This window comes from Bombina bombina, chromosome 5 (assembly GCF_027579735.1).
Source record: "Bombina bombina isolate aBomBom1 chromosome 5, aBomBom1.pri, whole genome shotgun sequence".
In the NCBI taxonomy this organism is placed as follows: Eukaryota; Metazoa; Chordata; class Amphibia; order Anura; family Bombinatoridae; genus Bombina; species Bombina bombina.
The window spans coordinates 1162142890-1162166785 of NC_069503.1; the positions used below are offsets into that span (position 1 = coordinate 1162142890).

Genomic DNA, 23896 nt, shown 5'->3' on the forward strand with positions numbered 1-23896 from the left:
CTTCTTTTTTTGGATTAATACTTATACTGACTACCACTTTATTTTTTGCATCTATTTTTTTATTTTTCGTTTTACACACTTCCTCCACATCCACTGGAAACTACTTTATTTGATTTTATTTGATTTTATTGATTGACATTGATTTTCATTTGAAATTTTTAACACAAATTTTAGCACTCTGGAGTATTGCACTTTATAACATGACATAGCTGTTTATATATATTATCATACTGTCACAGTATATAATTTTTTTCAAATCTGTTTTTTATTACATTTGTACTAGCGTGGATCCATGTCTACTTACTTTTAAAACATTGCATTTTTTATTGTATTTTATATTTTAATACCCTGTACTCCTGTCGTAATAAATTCTTGTATACCTTAGCCTGCATTTGGCGCCTAGGATTATCCTTTCCACGGAGAGATAGCAATCAGCAAGCAGAGGGATGAGATGGGGGAGAGTGCAGTCAGCAAGTAAAGGGATGAGATGGGGGAGAGTGCAGTCAGCAAGCAGAGGGATGAGATGGGGGAGGGACAGCAGTCAGCAAGCAGAGGGATGAGATGGGGAGAGTGCAGTCAGCAAGCAGAGGGATGAGATGGGGAGAGTGCAGTCAGCAAGCAGAGGGATGAGATGGGGGAGAGTGCAGTCAGCAAGCAGAGGGATGAGATGGGGGAGGGACAGCAGTCAGCAAGCAGAGGGATGAGATGGGGAGAGTGCAGTCAGCAAGCAGAGGGATGAGATGGGGAGAGTGCAGTCAGCAAGCAGAGGGATGAGATGGGGAGAGTGCAGTCAGCAAGCAGAGGGATGAGATGGGGAGAGTGCAGTCAGCAAGCAGAGGGATGAGATGGGGAGAGTGCAGTCAGCAAGCAGATGGATGATATGGGGGAGAGTGCAGTCAGCAAGCAGAGGGATGAGATGGGGGAGAGTGCAGTCAGCAAGCAGAGGGATGAGATGGAGAGATAGCAATCAGCAAGCAGAGGGATGAGATGGGGAGAGTGCAGTCAGCAAGCAGAGGGATGAGATGGGGGAGAGTGCAGTCAGCAAGCAGAGGGATGAGATGGGGGAGAGTGCAGTCAGCAAGCAGAGGGATGAGATGGGGGAGAGTGCAGTCAGCAAGCAGAGGGATGAGATGGGGAGAGTGCAGTCAGCAAGCAGAGGGATGAGATGGGGAGAGTGCAGTCAGCAAGCAAAGGGATGAGATGGGGAGAGTGCAGTCAGCAAGCAGAGGGATGAGATGGGGGAGAGTGCAGTCAGCAAGCAGAGGGATGAGATGGGGAGAGTGCAGTCAGCAAGCAGAGGGATGAGATAGGGGAGAGATAGCAATCAGCAAGCAGAGGGATGAGATGGGGGAGAGTGCAGTCAGCAAGCAGAGGGGATGGGGAGAGTGCAGTCAGCAAGCAGAGGGATGTGATGGGGAGAATGCAGTCAGCAAGCAGAGGGATGAGATGAGTGCAGTCAGCAAGCAGAGGGATGAGATGGGGAGAATGCAGTCAGCAAGCAGAGGGATGAGATGAGTGCAGTCAGCAAGCAGAGGGATGAGATAGGGAAAGTGCAGTCAGCAAGCAGAGGGATGAGATAGGGAGAGTGCAGTCAGCAAGCAGAGGGATGAGATGGGGGAGAGTGCAGTCAGCAAGCAGAGGGATGAGATGGAGGAGAGTGCAGTCAGCAAGCAGAGGGATGAGATGGAGGAGAGTGCAGTCAGCAAGCAGAGGGATGAGATGGAGGAGAGTGCAGTCAGCAAGCAGAGGGATGAGATGGGGAGAGTGCAGTCAGCAAGCAGAGGGATGAGATGGGGGAGAGTGCAGTCAGCAAGCAGAGGGATGAGATGGGGGAGAGTGCAGTCAGCAAGCAGATGGATGAGATGGGGGAGAGATAGCAGTCAGCAAGCAGAGGGATGAGATGGGGAGAGTGCAGTCAGCAAGCAGAGGGATGAGATGGGGGAGAGTGCAGTCAGCAAGCAGAGGGATGAGATGGGGGAGAGTGCAGTCAGCAAGCAGAGGGATGAGATGGGGGAGAGATAGCAGTCAGCAAGCAGAGGGATGAGATGGGGGAGAGATAGCAGTCAGCAAGCAGAGGGATGAGATAGGGGAGATATAGCAATCAGCAAGCAGAGGGATGAGATGGGGGAGAGATAGCAGTCAGCAAGCAGAGGGGTGAGATGGGGGGGAGATAGCTGTCAGCAAGCAGAGGGATGAGATGGGGAGAGATAGCAGTCAGCAAGCAGAGGGATGAGACAGGGGAGAGATAGCAATCAGCAAGCAGAGGGATGAGATGGGGAGAGTGCAGTCAGCAAGCAGAGGGATGAGATGGGGGAGAGTGCAGTCAGCAAGCAGAGGGATGAGATGGAGGAGAGTGCAGTCAGCAAGCAGAGGGATGAGATGGGGGAGAGTGCAGTCAGCAAGTAAAGGGATGAGATGGGGGAGAGTGCAGTCAGCAAGCAGAGGGATGAGATGGGGGAGGGACAGCAGTCAGCAAGCAGAGGGATGAGATGGGGGAGGGACAGCAGTCAGCAAGCAGAGGGATGAGATGGGGAGAGTGCAGTCAGCAAGCAGAGGGATGAGATGGGGAGAGTGCAGTCAGCAAGCAGAGGGATGAAATGGGGGAGAGATAGTCAGCAAGCAGAGGGATGAGATGGGGGAGAGTGCAGTCAGCAAGCAGAGGGATGAGATGGGGGAGAGTGCAGTCAGCAAGCAGAGGGATGAGATGGGGAGAGTGCAGTCAGCAAGCAGAGGGATGAGATGGGGGAGAGTGCAGTCAGCAAGCAGAGGGATGAGATGGGGGAGAGTGCAGTCAGCAAGCAGATGGATGAGATGGGGGAGAGATAGCAGTCAGCAAGCAGAAGGATGAGATGGGGAGAGTGCAGTCAGCAAGCAGAGGGATGAGATGGGGGAGAGTGCAGTCAGCAAGCAGAGGGATGAGATGGGGGAGAGTGCAGTCAGCAAGCAGATGGATGAGATGGGGGAGAGATAGCAGTCAGCAAGCAGAGGGATGAGATGGGGGAGAGATAGCAGTCAGCAAGCAGAGGGATGAGATAGGGGAGATATAGCAATCAGCAAGCAGAGGGATGAGATGGGGGAGAGATAGCAGTCAGCAAGCAGAGGGGTGAGATGGGGGGGGGAGATAGCTGTCAGCAAGCAGAGGGATGAGATGGGGAGAGATAGCAGTCAGCAAGCAGAGGGATGAGACAGGGGAGAGATAGCAATCAGCAAGCAGAGGGATGAGATGGGGAGAGTGCAGTCAGCAAGCAGAGGGATGAGATGGGGGAGAGTGCAGTCAGCAAGCAGAGGGATGAGATGGAGGAGAGTGCAGTCAGCAAGCAGAGGGATGAGATGGGGGAGAGTGCAGTCAGCAAGTAAAGGGATGAGATGGGGGAGAGTGCAGTCAGCAAGCAGAGGGATGAGATGGGGGAGGGACAGCAGTCAGCAAGCAGAGGGATGAGATGGGGGAGGGACAGCAGTCAGCAAGCAGAGGGATGAGATGGGGAGAGTGCAGTCAGCAAGCAGAGGGATGAGATGGGGAGAGTGCAGTCAGCAAGCAGAGGGATGAAATGGGGGAGAGATAGTCAGCAAGCAGAGGGATGAGATGGGGGAGAGTGCAGTCAGCAAGCAGAGGGATGAGATGGGGGAGAGTGCAGTCAGCAAGCAAAGGGATGAGATGGGGAGAGTGCAGTCAGCAAGCAGAGGGATGAGATGGGGGAGAGTGCAGTCAGCAAGCAGAGGGATGAGATGGGGAGAGTGCAGTCAGCAAGCAGAGGGATGAGATAGGGGAGAGATAGCAATCAGCAAGCAGAGGGATGAGATGGGGGAGAGTGCAGTCAGCAAGCAGAGGGGATGGGGAGAGTGCAGTCAGCAAGCAGAGGGATGTGATGGGGAGAATGCAGTCAGCAAGCAGAGGGATGAGATGAGTGCAGTCAGCAAGCAGAGGGATGAGATGGGGAGAATGCAGTCAGCAAGCAGAGGGATGAGATGAGTGCAGTCAGCAAGCAGAGGGATGAGATAGGGAAAGTGCAGTCAGCAAGCAGAGGGATGAGATAGGGAGAGTGCAGTCAGCAAGCAGAGGGATGAGATGGGGGAGAGTGCAGTCAGCAAGCAGAGGGATGAGATGGAGGAGAGTGCAGTCAGCAAGCAGAGGGATGAGATGGAGGAGAGTGCAGTCAGCAAGCAGAGGGATGAGATGGAGGAGAGTGCAGTCAGCAAGCAGAGGGATGAGATGGGGAGAGTGCAGTCAGCAAGCAGAGGGATGAGATGGGGGAGAGTGCAGTCAGCAAGCAGAGGGATGAGATGGGGGAGAGTGCAGTCAGCAAGCAGATGGATGAGATGGGGGAGAGATAGCAGTCAGCAAGCAGAAGGATGAGATGGGGAGAGTGCAGTCAGCAAGCAGAGGGATGAGATGGGGGAGAGTGCAGTCAGCAAGCAGAGGGATGAGATGGGGGAGAGTGCAGTCAGCAAGCAGATGGATGAGATGGGGGAGAGATAGCAGTCAGCAAGCAGAGGGATGAGATGGGGGAGAGATAGCAGTCAGCAAGCAGAGGGATGAGATAGGGGAGATATAGCAATCAGCAAGCAGAGGGATGAGATGGGGGAGAGATAGCAGTCAGCAAGCAGAGGGGTGAGATGGGGGGGAGATAGCTGTCAGCAAGCAGAGGGATGAGATGGGGAGAGATAGCAGTCAGCAAGCAGAGGGATGAGACAGGGGAGAGATAGCAATCAGCAAGCAGAGGGATGAGATGGGGAGAGTGCAGTCAGCAAGCAGAGGGATGAGATGGGGGAGAGTGCAGTCAGCAAGCAGAGGGATGAGATGGAGGAGAGTGCAGTCAGCAAGCAGAGGGATGAGATGGGGGAGAGTGCAGTCAGCAAGTAAAGGGATGAGATGGGGGAGAGTGCAGTCAGCAAGCAGAGGGATGAGATGGGGGAGGGACAGCAGTCAGCAAGCAGAGGGATGAGATGGGGGAGGGACAGCAGTCAGCAAGCAGAGGGATGAGATGGGGAGAGTGCAGTCAGCAAGCAGAGGGATGAGATGGGGAGAGTGCAGTCAGCAAGCAGAGGGATGAAATGGGGGAGAGATAGTCAGCAAGCAGAGGGATGAGATGGGGGAGAGTGCAGTCAGCAAGCAGAGGGATGAGATGGGGGAGAGTGCAGTCAGCAAGCAGAGGGATGAGATGGGGGAGAGTGCAGTCAGCAAGCAGAGGGATGAGATGGGGGAGAGTGCAGTCAGCAAGCAGAGGGATGATATGGGGGAGAGTGCAGTCAGCAAGCAGATGGATGAGATGGGGGAGAGATAGTCAGCAAGCAGAGGGATGAGATGGGGGAGAGATAGCAGTCAGCAAGAAGAGGGATGAGATGGGGGAGAGATAGCAGTCAGCAAGCAGAGGGATGAGATGGGGGAGAGATAGCAGTCAGCAAGCAGAGGGATGAGATAGGGGAGAGATAGCAATCAGCAAGCAGAGGGATGAGATAGGGGAGAGATAGCAATCAGCAAGCAGAGGGATGAGATGGGGGAGAGTGCAGTCAGCAAGCAGATGGATGAGATGGGGGAGAGATAGCAGTCAGCAAGCAGAGGGATGAGATGGGGGAGAGATAGCAGTCAGCAAGCAGAGGGTTGAGATAGGGGAGAGATAGCAATCAGCAAGCAGAGGGATGAGATGGGGAGAGTGCAGTCAGCAAGCAGAGGGATGAGATGGGGGAGAGTGCAGTCAGCAAGCAGAGGAATGAGATGGGGGAGAGTGCAGTAAGCAAGCAGAGGAATGAGATGGGGGAGAGTGCAGTAAGCAAGCAGAGGAATGAGATGGGGGAGAGTGCAGTCAGCAAGCAGAGGGATGAGATGGAGGAGAGTGCAGTCAGCAAGCAGAGGGATGAGATGGAGGAGAGTGCAGTCAGCAAGCAGAGGGATGAGATGGAGGAGAGTGCAGTCAGCAAGCAGAAGGATGAGATGGGGGAGAGTTCAGTCAGCAAGCAGAGGGATGAGATGGGGGAGAGTGCAGTCAGCAAGCAGAGGGATGAGATGGGGGAGAGTGCAGTCAGCAAGCAGAGGGATGAGATGGAGGAGAGTGCAGTCAGCAAGCAGAGGGATGAGATGGGGGAGAGTGCAGTCAGCAAGCAGAGGAATGAGATGGGGGAGAGTGCAGTCAGCAAGCAGAGGGATGAGATGGGGGAGAGTGCAGTCAGCAAGCAGAGGAATGAGATGGGGGAGAGTGCAGTCAGCAAGCAGATGGATGAGATGAAGGAGAGTGCAGTCAGCAAGCAGAGGGATGAGATGGGGGAGAGTGCAGTCAGCAAGCAGAGGGATGAGATGGGGGAGAGTGCAGTCAGCAAGCAGAGGGATGAGATGGGGGAGAGTGCAGTCAGCAAGCAGAGGAATGAGATGGGGGAGAGTGCAGTCAGCAAGCAGATGGATGAGATGAAGGAGAGTGCAGTCAGCAAGCAGAGGGATGAGATGGGGGAGAGTGCAGTCAGCAAGCAGAAGGATGAGATGGGGAGAGTGCAGTCAGCAAGCAGAGGGATGAGATGGGGGAGAGATAGCAGTCAGCAAGCAGAGGGGTGAGATGGGGGAGAGATAGCAGTCAGCAAGCAGAGGGATGAGATGGGGGAGAGATAACAGTCAGCAAGCAGAGGGATGAGATGGGGGAGAGATAACAGTCAGCAAGCAGAGGGGTGAGATGGGGAGAGAGCAGTCAGCAAGCAGAGGGATGAGATGGGTAACAGACTCACTGATAAACTACTGAGGATGGCACTTGACTTGTTGCTGTAAGTCAGAAAAAGACGTTGTAAGCGAGAGCCACACACTTCAAATGTGCCAAGTACAGCCAGGGACTCCACCTAAGGGGAAAAGAAACAGCTGCATAACTAGAGGAGCTGAGTGAGGCAGTGAGAGAAGAAACTCTGATATGTAACAAGTAATACTGATATGTAACGTGTCACACCTGTAATACTGATATGTAACGTGTCACACCTGTAATACTGATATGTAACGTGTCACACATGTAATACTGATATGTAACGTGTCACACCTGTAATACTGGTATGTAACGTGTCACACCTGTAATACTGATATGTAACGTGTCACACATGTAATACTGATATGTAACGTGTCACACCTGTAATACTGGTATGTAACGTGTCACACATGTAATACTGATATGTAACGTGTCACACCTGTAATACTGGTATGTAATGTGTCACACCTGTAATACTGATATGTAACGTGTCACATGATATGTAACCATTCACACCTGTAATAATGATATGTAAAGTGTCACACATGTAATACTGATATATAACGTGTCACACCTGTAATAGTGATATGTAACGTGTCACACATGTAATACTGATATGTAACGTGTCACACCTGTAATACTGATATGTAACGTGTCACACCTGTAATACTGATATGTAACATATAATACTGATATGTAACGTGTCACACCAGTAATACTGATATGTAACGTGTCACACATGTAATACTGATATGTAACGTGTCACACCTGTAATACTGATATGTAACGTGTCACACCTGTAATACTGATATGTAACGTGTCACATGATATGTAACGTGTCACACCTGTAAAGATATGTAACGTGTCACACATGTAATACTGATATGTAACGTGTCACACCTGTAATACTGATATGTAACGTGTCACACATGTAATACTGATATGCAACGTGTCACACCTGTAATACTGATATGTAACGTGTCACACCTGTAATACTGATATGTAACGTGTCACACCTGTAATACTGATATGTAACGTGTCACACCTGTAATACTGATATGTAACGTGTCACACCTGTAATACTGATATGCAACATGTCACACCTGTAATACTGATATGTAACGTGTCACACCTGTAATACGGATATGTAACGTTACACCTGTAATACTGATATGTAACGTGTCACATGATATGTAATGTGTCACACCTGTAAAAATGATATGTAACGTGTCACACGATATGTAATGTGTCACACCTGTAAAAATGATATGTAACGTGTCACACCTGTAATACTGATATGTAACGTGTCACACCTGTAATACTGATATGTAACGTGTCACACATGTAATACTGATATGTAACGTGTCACACCTGTAATACTGATATGTAACGTGTCACACCTGTAATACTGATATGTAACGTGTCACATGATATGTAACGTGTCACACCTGTAATACTGATATGTAACGTGTCACACCTGTAATACTGATATGTAACGTGTCACACCTGTAATACTGATATGTAACGTGTCACACCTGTAATACTGATATGTAACGTGTCACATGATATGCAACGTGTCACACATGTAATACTGATATGTAACGTGTCACACCTGTAATACTGATATGTAACGTGTCGCACCTGTAATAGATATGTAACGTGTCACATGATATGTAACGTGTCACACCTGTAATAATGATATGTAACGTGTCACATATGTAATACTGATATGTAACGTGTCACACATGTAATACTGATATGTAACGTGTCACACCTGTAATACTGATATGTAACGTGTCACACATGTAATACTGATATGTAACGTGTCACACATGGAACACTGATATGTAACGTGTCACACCTGTAATACTGATATGTAACGTGTCACATGATATGTAAAGTGTTACACCTGTAATACTGATATGTAACGTGTCACACATGTAATACTGATATGTAACGTGTCACACATGTAATACTGATATGTAACATGTCACACCTGTAATACTGATATGTAACGTGTCACACCTGTAATACTGATATGTAACGTGTCACACCTGTAATACGGATATGTAACGTATCACACATATAATACTGATATGCAACATGTAATACTGATATGTAACGTGTCACACATGTAATACTAATATGCAACGTGTCACACCTGTAATACTGGTATGTAACGTGTCACACCTGTTATACTGATATGCAACATGTCACACCTTTAATACTGATATGTAACGTGTCACACCTGTAATACTGATATGTAACGTGTCACACCTGTAATACTGATATGTAACGTGTCACACCTGTAATACTGATATGCAACATGTCACACCTTTAATACTGATATGTAACGTGTCACACCTGTAATACTGATATGTAACGTGTCACACCTGTAATACTGATATGCAACATGTCACACCTTTAATACTGATATGTAACGTGTCACACATGTAATACTGATATGTAACGTGTCACACCTGTAATACTGATATGTAACGTGTCACACCTGTAATACTGATATGTAACGTGTCACACCTGTAATACTGATATGTAACGTGTCACACCTGTAATACTGATATGTAACGTGTCACACCTGTAATATGGATATGTAACGTATCACACATATAATACTGATATGTAACATGTAATACTGATATGTAACGTGTCACACCTGTCATACTAATATGTAACGTGTCACACCTGTAATACTGATATGTAACGTGTCACACCTGTAATACTGATATGCAACATGTCACACCTTTAATACTGATATGTAACGTGTCACACCTGTAATACTGATATGTAACGTGTAATACTAATATGCAACGGGTCACACCTGTAATACTGATATGTAACGTGTCACACATATAATACTGATATGAAACGTGACACACCTGTAATACTGATATGTAACATATAATACTGATATGTAACGTGACACACCTGTAATACTGATATGTAACATATAATACTGATATGTAACGTGTCACACCTGTAATACTGATATGTAACATATAATACTGATATGTAACGTGACACACCTGTAATACTGATATGCAACATGTTACACCTGTAATACTGATATACAACGTGTCACACCTGTAATACTGATATACGTGTCACACCTGTAATACTGATATACAACATGTCACACCTGTAATACTGATATACATGTCACACCTGTAATACTGATATGTAACATATAATACTGATATGTAACGTGTCACACCTGTAATACTGATATGTAACGTGTCACACCTGTAATACTGATATGCAACATGTCACACCTGTAATACTGATATGTAACATATAATACTGATATGTAACGTGTCACACCTGTAATACTGATATGTAACATATAATACTGATATGTAACGTGTCACACCTGTAATACTGATATGTAACATATAATACTGATATGTAACGTGACACACCTGTAATACTGATATGTAACATATAATACGGATATGTAACGTGTCACACCTGTAATACTGATATACAACATGTCACACCTGTAATACTGATATGTAACGTGTCACACATATAATACTGATATGAAACGTGACACACCTGTAATACTGATATGTAACATATAATACTGATATGTAACGTGTCACACCTGTAATACTGATATGTAACGTGTCACACCTGTAATACTGATATGCAACATTTCACACCTGTAATACTGATATGCAACATGTCACACCTGTAATACTGATATGTAACATATAATACTGATATGTAACGTGTCACACCTGTAATACTGATATGTAACTTGTCACACCTGTAATACTGATATGCAACATGTCACACCTTTAATACTGATATGTAACATGACACACCTGTAATACTGATATGTAACATATAATACTGATATGTAACGTGTCACACCTGTAATACTGATATGTAACGTGTCACACCTGTAATACTGATATGTAACGTGTCACACATGTAATACTGATATGTAACGTGTCACACATGTAATACTGATATGTAACGTGTCACACGTAATACTGATATGTGACATGTCACACGTATTACTAATATGTAATGTGTCACACATGTAATACTGATATGTAACGTGTCACACCTGTAATACTAATATGTAACGTGTCACACCTGTAATACTGATATGTAACGTGTCACACCTGTAATACTGATATGTAAAGTGTCACACATGTAATACTGATATGTAAAGTGTCAAACCTGTAATACTAATATGTAATGTGTCACACATGTAATACTGATATGTAATGTGTCACACCTGTAATACTGATATGTAAAGTGTCACACATGTAATACTGATATGTAACGTGTCACACCTGTAATACTAATATGTAATGTGTCACACATGTAATACTGATATGTAACGTGTCACACCTGTAATACTGATATGTAACGTGTCACACATGCAATACTGATATGTAAAGTGTCAAACCTGTAATACTAACATGTAACGTGTCACACCTGTAATACTAACATGTAACGTGTCACACCTGTAATACTGATAGGTAATGTGTCACACCTTTAATACTAATATGTAACATGTCACACATGTAATACTGATATGTAACGTGTCACACCTGTAATACCGATATGTAACGTGTCACACATGCAATACTGATATGTAAAGTGTCACACCTGTAATACTGATATGCAACATGTCACACCTTTAATACTGATATGTAACGTGACACACCTGTAATACTGATATGTAAAGTGTCACACCTGTAATACTAATATGTAACGTGTCACACCTGTAATACTGATATGTAACATGTAATACTGATATGTAACGTGTCACACCTGTAATACTGATATGTAAAGTGTCACACCTGTAATACTAATATGTAACGTGTCACACCTGTAATGCTGATATGTAACGTGTCACACATGTAATACTAATATGTAACGTGTCACACCTGTAATACTGATATGTAACGTGTCACACCTGTAATACTAATATGTAACGTGTCACACCTGTAATACTAATATGTAACGTGTCACACCTGTAATACTAATATGTAACGTGTCACACATATAATACTGATATGAAACGTGACACACCTGTAATACTGATATGTAACATGTAATACTGATATGTAACGTGTCACACCTGTAATACTGATATGTAACGTGTCACACCTGTAATACTAAAATGTAACGTGTCACACCTGTAATACTGATATGTAACGTGTCAAACCAGTAATACTGATATGTAACGTGTCACACCTGTAATACTAATATGTAACATGTCACACCTGTAATACTAATATGTAACGTGTCACACATGTAATACTGATATGTAACGTGTCACACCTGTAATACTAATTTCTCTTGTTAAGTGTATCCAGTTCAGGGATCATCCATTACTTGTGGGATATTCTCCTTCCCAACAGGAAGTTGCAAGAGGATCACCCACAGCAGAGCTGCTATATAGCTCCTCCCCTCACTGCCATATCCAGTCATTCTCTTGCAACTCTCAACTAAGATGGAGGTCGTAAGAGGACTGTGGTGTTTTATACTTAGTTTATTTCTTCAATCAAAAGTTTGTTATTTTTAAATGGTACCGGAGTGTAATGTTTATCTCAGGCAGTATTTAGAAGAAGAATCTGCCTGCGTTTTCTATGATCTTAGCAGAAGTAACTAAGATCCTTTGCTGTTCTCACATATTCTGAGGAGTGAGGTAACTTCAGAGGGGGAATAGCGTGCAGGTTTTCCTGTAATAAGGTATGTGCAGTTAAAATATTTTTCTAGGGATGGAATTTGCTAGAAAATGCTGCTGATACCGAAGTAATGTAAGTAAAGCCTTAAATGCAGTGATAGCGACTGGTATCAGGCTTATTAATAGAGATACATACTCTTATAAAAGTGTATTTTAAAACATTTGCTGGCATGTTTAATCGTTTTTTACATATGTTTGGTGATAAAACTTATTGGGGCCTAGTTTTTTCCACATGGCTGGCTTGAATTTTGCCTAGAAACAGTTCCCTGAGGCTTCCCACTGTTGTAATATGAGTGGGAGGGGCCTATTTTGGCGTTTTTTTGCACAGCAAAAATTACAGACACAGACATCCAGCTTCTTCCTGCATGATCCAGGACTTCTCTGAAGGGCTCAAAAGGCTTCAAAAGTCGTATTGAGGGAGGTAAAAAGCCACAGTAGAGCTGTGGCAGTTGTTGTGACTGTTTAAAAAAAACGTTTTTGTCATTTGTTATTCCGTTTTTGGCATTAAGGGGTTAATCATCCATTTGCAAGTGGGTGCAATGCTCTGCTAACTTATTACATACACTGTAAAAATTTTGTTAGTGTAACTGCATTTTTTCACTGTTATTTCAAAATTTGGGAAAATTTGTGTTTCTTAAAGGCGCAGTAACGTTTTTTATATTGCTTGTAAACTTGTTTTAAAGTGTTTTCCAAGCTTGCTAGTCTCATTGCTAGTCTGTTTAAACATGTCTGACACAGAGGAACCTACTTGTTCATTATGTTTGAAAGCCATGGTGGAGCCCCATAGGAGAATGTGTACTAAATGTATTGATTTCACCTTAAACAGTAAAGATCAGTCTTTATCTATAAAAGAATTATCACCAGAGGGTTCTGTCGAGGGGGAAGTTATGCCGACTAACTCTCCCCACGTGTCAGACCCTTCGCCTCCCGCTCAGGGGACGCACGCTAATATGGCGCCAATTACATCAGGGACGCCCATAGCGATTACCTTGCAGGACATGGCTGCAATCATGAATAATACCCTGTCAGAGGTATTATCTAGATTGCCTGAATTAAGAGGCAAGCGCGATAGCTCTGGGGTTAGGAGAGATACAGAGCGCGCAAATGCTGTTAGAGCCATGTCTGATACAGCGTCACAGTATGCAGAACATGAGGACGGAGAGCTTCAGTCTGTGGGTGACATCTCTGACTCGGGGAAACCTGATTCAGAGATTTCTAATTTTAAATTTAAGCTTGAGAACCTCCGTGTATTGCTTGGGGAGGTATTAGCTGCTCTGAATGACTGTAACACAGTTGCAATTCCAGAGAAATTGTGTAGGCTGGATAGATACTATGCGGTGCCGGTGTGTACTGACGTTTTTCCTATACCTAAAAGGCTTACAGAAATTATTAGCAAGGAGTGGGATAGACCCGGTGTGCCCTTTTCCCCACCTCCTATATTTAGAAAAATGTTTCCAATAGACGCCACTACACGGGACTTATGGCAGACGGTCCCTAAGGTGGAGGGAGCAGTTTCTACTTTAGCAAAGTGTACCACTATCCCGGTTGAGGACAGTTGTGCTTTTTCAGATCCAATGGATAAAAAATTGGAGGGTTACCTTAAGAAAATGTTTATTCAACAAGGTTTTATTTTACAGCCCCTTGCATGCATTGCGCCTGTCACTGCTGCGGCGGCATTCTGGTTTGAGGCCCTGGAAGAGGCCATCCAGAAAGCTCCATTGAATGAAATTATTGACAAGCTTAGAACGCTTAAGCTAGCTAACTCATTTGTTTCTGATGCCATTGTTCATTTGACTAAACTAACGGCTAAGAATTCCGGATTCGCCATCCAGGCGCGTAGGGCGCTATGGCTTAAATCCTGGTCAGCTGACGTGACTTCAAAGTCTAAATTACTCAACATTCCTTTCAAGGGGCAGACCTTATTCGGGCCTGGCTTGAAGGAAATTATTGCTGACATTACTGGAGGCAAGGGTCATACCCTTCCTCAGGACAGGGCCAAATCAAAGGCCAAACAGTCTAATTTTTGTGCCTTTCGAAATTTCAAGGCAGGAGCAGCATCAACTTCCTCCGCTTCAAAACAAGAGGGAACTGTTGCTCATTCCAGACAGGCCTGGAAACCTAACCAGTTCTGGAACAAGGGCAAGCAGGCCAGAAAGCCTGTTGCTGCCCCAAGACAGCATGAAGGAACGGCCCCCTATCCGGAAACGGATCTAGTGGGGGGCAGACTTTCTCTCTTCGCCCAGGCGTGGGCAAGAGATGTTCAGGATCCCTGGGCGTTGGAGATCATATCTCAGGGATATCTTCTGGACTTCAAAGCTTCTCCTCCACAAGGGAAATTTTATCTTTCAAGGTTTTCAGCAAACCAGATAAAGAAAGAGGCATTCCTAAGCCGTGTGCAAGACCTCCTAGTAATGGGAGTGATCCATTCAGTTCCGCGGACGGAACAAGGACAGGGATTTTATTCAAATCTGTTTGTGGTTCCCAAGAAAGAGGGAACCTTCAGACCAATTTTGGATCTAAAGATCTTAAACAAATTCCTCAGAGTTCCATCATTCAAAATGGAAACTATTCGGACCATCCTACCCATGATCCAAGAGGGTCAGGTACATGACCACAGTGGACTTAAAGGATGCCTACCTTCACATACCGATTCACAAAGATCATCATGGGTTCCTAAGGTTTGCCTTTCTAGACAGGCATTACCAATTTGTAACTCTTCCCTTCGGGTTGGCCACTGCCCCGAGAATTTTTACAAAGGTTCTGGGCTCACTTCTGTCGGTTCTAAGACCGCGAGGCATAGCGGTGGCTCTGTATCTAGACGACATCCTGATACAGGCGTCAAGCTTTCAAATTGCCAAGTCTCATACAGAGATAGTTCTGGCATTTCTGAGGTCGCATGGGTGGAAAGTGAACGTGGAAAAGAGTTCTCTATCACCACTCACAAGAGTCTCCTTCCTAGGGACTCTTATAGATTCTGTAGAGATGAAAATTTACCTGCCGGAGTCCAGGTTATCAAAACTTCTAAATGCTTGCCGTGGCCTTCATTCCATTCCACGCCCGTCAGTGGCTCAGTGCATGGAAGTAATCGGCTTAATGGTAGCGGCAATGGACATAGTGCCATTTGCGCGCCTGCATCTCAGACCGCTGCAATTATGCATGCTAAGTCAGTGGAATGGGGATTACTTAGATTTGTCCCCTCTACTAAATCTGGATCAAGAGACCAGAGATTCTCTTCTCTGGTGGCTTTCTCGGGTCCATCTGTCCAAGGGTATGACCTTTCGCAGGCCAGATTGGACGATTGTAACAGATGCCAGCCTTCTAGGTTGGGGCGCAGTCTGGAACTCCCTGAAGGCTCAGGGATCGTGGACTCAGGAGGAGAAACTCCTCCCAATAAATATTCTGGAGTTAAGAGCAATATTCAATGCTCTTCTAGCTTGGCCTCAGTTAGCAACACTGAGGTTCATCAGATTTCAGTCGGACAATATCACGACTGTGGCTTACATCAACCATCAAGGGGGAACCAGGAGTTCCCTAGCGATGTTAGCAGTCTCAAAGATAATTCGCTGGGCAGAGTCTCAAACTTGCCACCTGTCAGCTATCCACATCCCAGGCGTAGAGAACTGGAAGGCGGATTTTCTAAGTCGTCAGACTTTTCATCCGGGGGAGTGGGAACTCCATCCGGAGGTGTTTGCTCAACTGGTCCATCGTTGGGGCAAACCAGAACTGGATCTCATGGCGTCTCGCCAGAACGGCAAGCTTCCTTGTTACGGATCCAGGTCCAGGGACCCGGAAGCAACGCTGATAGATGCTCTTGCAGCTCCTTGGTTCTTCAACCTGGCCTATGTGTTTCCACCGTTTCCTCTGCTCCCTCGACTGATTGCCAAAATCAAACAGGAGAGAGCATCAGTGATTCTGATAGCGCCTGCGTGGCCACGCAGGACCTGGTATGCAGACCTAGTTGACATGTCATCTCTTCCACCATGGACTCTGCCTCTGAGGCAGGACCTTCTAACACAAGGTCCTTTCAATCATCCAAATCTAATTTCTCTGAGACTGACTGCATGGAGATTGAACGCTTGATTCTATCAAGGCGTGGCTTCTCTGAGTCAGTCATTGATACCTTAATACAGGCTCGGAAGCCTGTCACCAGGAAAATCTACCATAAGATATGGCGTAAATATCTTTATTGGTGTGAATCCAAGAGTTACTCATGGAGTAAGGTTAGGATTCCTAGGATATTGTCCTTTCTCCAAGAGGGTTTGGACAAAGGCTTATCAGCTAGTTCTTTAAAAGGACAGATCTCTGCTCTGTCTATTCTTTTGCACAAGCATCTGGCAGAAGTTCCAGACGTCCAGGCATTTGTCAGGCTTTGGTTAGGATTAAGCCTGTGTTTAAAACTGTTGCTCCCCCGTGGAGCTTATACTTGGTTCTTAAAGTTCTTCAGGGAGTTCCGTTTGAACCCCTTCATTCCATTGATATTAAACTTTTATCTTGGAAAGTTGTGTTTTTGATGGCTATTTCCTCGGCTCGAAGAGTCTCTGAGTTATCTGCCTTACATTGTGATTCCCCTTATCTGATTTTTCATTCAGACAAGGTAGTTCTGCGTACCAAACCTGGGTTTTTACTTAAGGTGGTTTCTAACAGGAATATCAATCAAGAGATTGTTGTTCCATCATTGTGTCCTAATCCTTCTTCAAAGAAGGAACGTCTTTTGCATAATCTGGACGTAGTCCGTGCCTTGAAGTTTTACTTACAGGCTACTAAAGATTTTCGTTAAACATCTGCCCTGTTTGTCGTTTACTCTGGACAGAGAAGAGGTCAAAAAGCTTCGACAACCTCTCTCTCCTTTTGGCTTCGGAGCATAATACGCTTAGCCTATGAGACTGCTGGACAGCAGCCCCCTGAAAGGATTACAGCTCATTCTACTAGAGCTGTGGCTTCCACCTGGGCCTTTAAAAATGAGGCCTCTGTTGAACAGATTTGCAAGGCTGCGATTTGGTCTTCGCTTCACACCTTTTAAAAATTTTACAAATTTGACACTTTTGCTTCTTCAGAGGTTGTTTTTGGGAGAAAGGTTCTACAGGCAGTGGTTCCTTCCGTTTAAGTTCCTGCCTTGTCCCTCCCATCATCCGTGTACTTTAGCTTTGGTATTGGTATCCCACAAGTAATGGATGATCCTTGGACTGGATACACTTAACAAGAGAAAACATAATTTATGCTTACCTGATAAATTTATTTCTCTTGTAGTGTATCCAGTCCACGGCCCGCCCTGTCCTTTTAAGGCAGGTCTAAATTTTAATTAAACTACAGTCACCACTGCACCCTATGGTTTCTCCTTTCTCGGCTTGTTTCGGTCGAATGACTGGATATGGCAGTGAGGGGAGGAGCTATATAGCAGCTCTGCTGTGGGTGATCCTCTTGCAACTTCCTGTTGGGAAGGAGAATATCCCACAAGTAATGGATGATCCGTGGACTGGATACACTACAAGAGAAATAAATTTATCAGGTAAGCATAAATTATGTTATGTAACGTGTCACACCTGTAATACTGATATGTAACGTTTCACACCTGTAATACTGATATGTAACGTGTCACACCTGTAATACTGATATGTAACGTGTCACACATGTAATACTGATATATAATACTGATATGTAACGTCTCACACCTGTAATACTGGTATGTAACGTGTCACATCTGTAATACTGATATGTAACGTTTCACACCTGTAATACTGATATGTAACGTGTCACACCTGTAATACTGATATGTAACGTGTCACACCTGTAATACTGATATGTAATGTGTCACACCAGTAATACTAATATGTAATGTGTCACACCTGTAATACTGATATGTGACATGTAATACTGATATGTAACGTGTCACACCTGTAATACTGATATGTAACATGTAATACTGATATGTAACGTGTCACACCTGTAATACTGATATGTAACATGTAATACTGATATGTAACGTGTCACACCTGTAATACTGATATGTAACGTGTCACACCTGTAATACTGATATGTAATGTGTCACACCTGTAATACTGATATGTAACGTGTCACACCTGTAATACTGATATGTAACGTGTCACACCTGTAATACTGATATGTAACGTGTCACACCTGTAATACTGATATGTAACGTGTCACACCTGTAATACTGATATGTAACGTGTCACACCTGTAATACTGATATGTAATGTGTCACACCAGTAATGCTGATATGTAATGTGTCACACCTGTAATACTGATATGTAACATGTAATACTGATATGTAACGTGTCACACCTGTAATACTGATATGTAACGTGTCACACCTGTAAAACTAATATGTAATGTGTCAAACCTGTAATACTGATATGTAATGTGTCACACCTGTAATACTAATATGTAACATGTAATACTGATATGTAATGTGTCACACCTGTAATACTGATATGTAACATGTAATACTGATATGTAACGTGTCACACCTGTAATACTGATATGTAACATGTAATACTGATATGTAACGTGTCACACCTGTAATACTGATATGTAACGTGTCACACCTGTAAAACTAATATGTAATGTGTCAAACCTGTAATACTGATATGTAACGTGTCACACCTGTAATACTAATATGTAACGTGTCACACCTGTAATACTGATATGTAACGTGTCACACCTGTAATACTAATATGTAATGTGTCACACTTGTAATACTGATATGCAACGTGTCACACCTGTAATACTGATATGTAACGTGTCACACCTGTAATACTGATATGTAACGTGTCACACCTGTAATACTAATATGTAATGTGTCACACCTGTAATACTGATATGTAACGTGTCACACCTGTAATACTGATGTGTAACGTGTCACACCTGTAATACTGATATGTAACGTGTCACACCTGTAATACTGATATGCAACATGTAATACTGATATGTAACACGTCACACCTGTAATACTGTTATGTAACGTGTCACACCTGTAATACTGATATGTAACGTGTCACACATGTAATACTGATATGTAACTTGTCACACCTGTAATACTAATATGTAACGTGTCACACATATAATACTGATATGAAACGTGACACACCTGTAATACTGATATGTAACGTGTCACACCTGTAATACTGATATTTAACGTGTCACACCTGTAATACCGATATGTAACGTGTCACACCTGTAATACCGATATGTAACGTGTCACACCTGTAATACTGATATGTAACGTGTCACACCTGTAATACTAATATGTAACGTGTCACACCTGTAATACCGATATGTAACGTGTCACACCTGTAATACTGATATGTAACGTGTCACACATGTAATACTGATATGTAACATGTCACACCTGTAATACCGATATGTAACGTTTCACACCTGTAATACTGATATGTAACGTTTCACACCTGTAATACTGATATGTAACGTTTCACACCTGTAATACTGATATGTAACATGTCACACCTGTAATACTGATATGTAACGTTTCACACCTGTAATACTGATATGTAACGTTTCACACCTGTAATACTGATATGTAACATGTCACACCGGTAATACTGATACGTAGCCGCTGCTTCTCTCTCATACACAAACACCAGGGAGACAGCCGCTGCGTCACACACACACACACCAGGGAGAGTGCCGCTGCGTCTCACACACACACCAGGGAGAGTGCCGCTGTGTCTCACACACACACAAACCAGGGAGACAGCCGCTGTGTCTCATACACACACACACACACCAGGGAGAGTGCCGCTGCGTCTCACACACACACACACCAGGGAGAGTGCCGCTGTGTCTCACACACACAAACACACACCAGGGAGAGTGCCGCTGTGTCTCACACACACACACCAGGGAGAGTGCCGCTGTGTCTCACACACACACACCAGGGAGAGTGCCGCTGTGTCTCACACACACACACCAGGGAGAGTGCCGCTGTGTCTCACACACACACACCAGGGAGAGTGCCGCTGCGTCTCACACACACAAACACACACCAGGGAGAGTGCCGCTGCGTCTCACACACACACACCAGGGACAGTGCTGCTGCATCTCACACACACACACACCAGGGACAGTGCCGCTGCGTCTCACACACACACACACACAAACACACACCAGGGAGAGTGCCGCTGCGTCTCACACACACACACACCAGGGACAGTGCCGCTGCGTCTCACACACACACACCAGGGACAGTGCCGCTGCGTCTCACACGCACACACATAAACCAGGGACAGTGCCGCTGCGTCTCACACACACACACACAAACCAGGGAGACAGCCGCTGTGTCTCTCACACACACAAACCAGGGAGACAGCCGCTGTGTCTCACACACACACACACAAACCAGGGAGACAGCCGCTGTGTCTCACACACACACACACAAACCAGGGAGACAGCCGCTGTGTCTCACACACATAAACCAGGGACAGTGCCGCTGCGTCTCACACACACACACACACACAAACCAGGGAGACAGCCGCTGTGTCTCTCACACACACACACAAACCAGGGAGACAGCCGCTGTGTCTCTCACACACACACACAAACCAGGGAGAGTGCCGCTGTGTCTCACACACATAAACCAGGGACAGTGCCGCTGCGTCTCACACACACACACACACACAAACCAGGGAGACAGCCGCTGTGTCTCTCACACACACACACACAAACCAGGGAGACAGCCGCTGTGTCTCTCACACACACACACAAACCAGGGAGACAGCCGCTGTGTCTCACACACACACACACAAACCAGGGAGACAGCCGCTGTGTCTCACACACATAAACCAGGGACAGTGCCGCTGCGTCTCACACACACACACACACACAAACCAGGGAGACAGCCGCTGTGTCTCTCACACACACACACAAACCAGGGAGACAGCCGCTGTGTCTCTCACACACACACACAAACCAGGGAGACAGCCGCTGTGTCTCACACACACACAAACCAGGGAGACAGCCGCTGTGTCTCACACACACACACACCAGGGAGACAGCCGCTGCGTCTCACACACACACAAACCAGGGAGACAGCCGCTGTGTCTCACACACACACACCAGGGAGACAGCCGCTGCGTCTCACACACACACACCAGGGAGAGTGCCGCTGCGTCTCACACACACACACACACACACACACCAGGGAGAGTGCCGCTGCGTCTCACACACACACACACACACACACACACCAGGGAGAGTGCCGCTGCGTCTCACACACACACACACACACACACACCAGGGAGAGTGCCGCTGTGTCTCACACACACACACACACACACACCAGGGAGAGTGCCGCTGTGTCTCACACACACACACACCAGGGACAGTGCCGCTGCGTCTCACACGCACACACATAAACCAGGGACAGTGCTGATGCGTCTCACACACACACACACCAGGGACAGTGCCGCTGCGTCTCACACACACACACACACAAACCAGGGAGACAGCCGCTGTGTCTCACACACACACACACAAACCAGGGAGACAGCCGCTGTGTCTCACACACACACACACACAAACCAGGGAGAGTGCCGCTGTGTCTCACACACACACAAACCAGGGAGAGTGCCGCTGTGTCTCACACACACACACACACACACACCAGGGAGAGTGCCGCTGTGTCTCACACACACACACACAAACCAGGGAGAGTGCCGCTGTGTCTCACACACACACACACAAACCAGGGAGAGTGCCGCTGTGTCTCACACACACACACACCAGGGAGAGTGCCGCTGTGTCTCACACACACACACACCAGGGAGAGTGCCGCTGTGTCTCACACACACACACACCAGGGAGAGTGCCGCTGTGTCTCACACACACAAACCAGGGAGAGTGCCGCTGTGTCTCACACACACAAACCAGGGAGACAGTCGCTGTGTCTCACACACACACACACAAACCAGGGAGACAGCCGCTGTGTCTCACACACACACACACAAGGGAGAGTGCCGCTGTGTCTCACACACACACAAGGGAGAGTGCCGCTGTGTCTCACACACACACAAACCAGGGAGAGTGCCGCTGTGTCTCACACACACACACACAAACCAGGGAGAGTGCCGCTGTGTCTCACACACACACAAACCAGGGAGAGTGCCGCTGTGTCTCACACACACACAAACCAGGGAGAGTGCCGCTGTGTCTCACACACACACAAACCAGGGAGAGTGCCGCTGTGTCTCACACACACACACACCAGGGAGAGTGCCGCTGTGTCTCACACACACACACCAGGGAGAGTGCCGCTGTGTCTCACACACACACACACAAACCAGGGAGAGTGCCGCTGTGTCTCACACACACACACACACAAACCAGGGAGAGTGCCGCTGTGTCTCACACACACACACACAAACCAGGGAGAGTGCCGCTGTGTCTCACACACACACACACAAACCAGGGAGAGTGCCGCTGTGTCTCACACACACACACCAGGGAGAGTGCCGCTGTGTCTCACACACACACACACAAACCAGGGAGAGTGCCGCTGTGTCTCACACACACACAAACCAGGGAGAGTGCCGCTGTGTCTCACACACACACAAACGGAGGGGGGTCAAACAGGGAGTGCCGCTGTGTCTCACACACACACACACAAACCAGGGAGAGTGCCGCTGTGTCTCACACACACACAAACCAGGGAGAGTGCCGCTGTGTCTCACACACACACAAACCAGGGAGAGTGCCGCTGTGTCCTCACACACACACACACAAACCAGGGAGAGTGCCGCTGTGTCTCACACACACACAAACCAGGGGAGAGTGCCGCTGTGGTCTCACACACACACAACCAGGGAGAGTGCCGCTGTGTCTCACACACACACACACCAGGGAGAGTGCCGCTGTGTCTCACACACACACACACCAGGGAGAGTGCCGCTGTGTCTCACACACACACACAAACCAGGGAGAGTGCCGCTGTGTCTCACACACACACACCAGGGAGAGTGCCGCTGTGTCTCACACACACACACACAAACCAGGGAGAGTGCCGCTGTGTCTCACACACACACAAACCAGGGAGAGTGCCGCTGTGTCTCACACACACACACACAAACCAGGGAGAGTGCCGCATGTGTCTCACACACACAAACCAGGGAGAGTGCCGCTGTGTCTCACACCACACAGCACACAAACCAGGGTGAGAGTGCCGCTGTGTCTCACACACACACACACACAAACCAGGGAGGACTGCCGCTGTGTCTCACTGACAACCCACACAAACCATGGAGAGTGGCCGCTGTGGTCTCTCACACACACACCAAGGGAGAGTGCCGCTGTGGCCTCACACACGACACAACCAGGGAGAGTGCCGCTGTGTCTCACACGACACACACACAAACGCAGGGAGAGTGCCGATGTTGTCTCACACACTACACAAACCAGGGAGATGTGCCGCTGTGTCTCACACACA

At 46.5% G+C, this 23896-nt stretch overlaps 1 protein-coding gene across 2 annotated transcripts in view; it reads right to left on the reverse strand.

The window, feature by feature from the left end:
* Positions 1–23896, reverse strand: part of FBXL6 (F-box and leucine rich repeat protein 6) — a 441814-nt gene that overhangs the window by 160470 nt on the left and 257448 nt on the right. For both annotated transcript variants that reach the window (XM_053715504.1, XM_053715503.1), the window contains one exon: positions 6709–6816. In XM_053715504.1, the coding sequence (XP_053571479.1) occupies positions 6709–6816 (108 nt within the window). The remainder of the gene's footprint in view (positions 1–6708; positions 6817–23896) is intronic.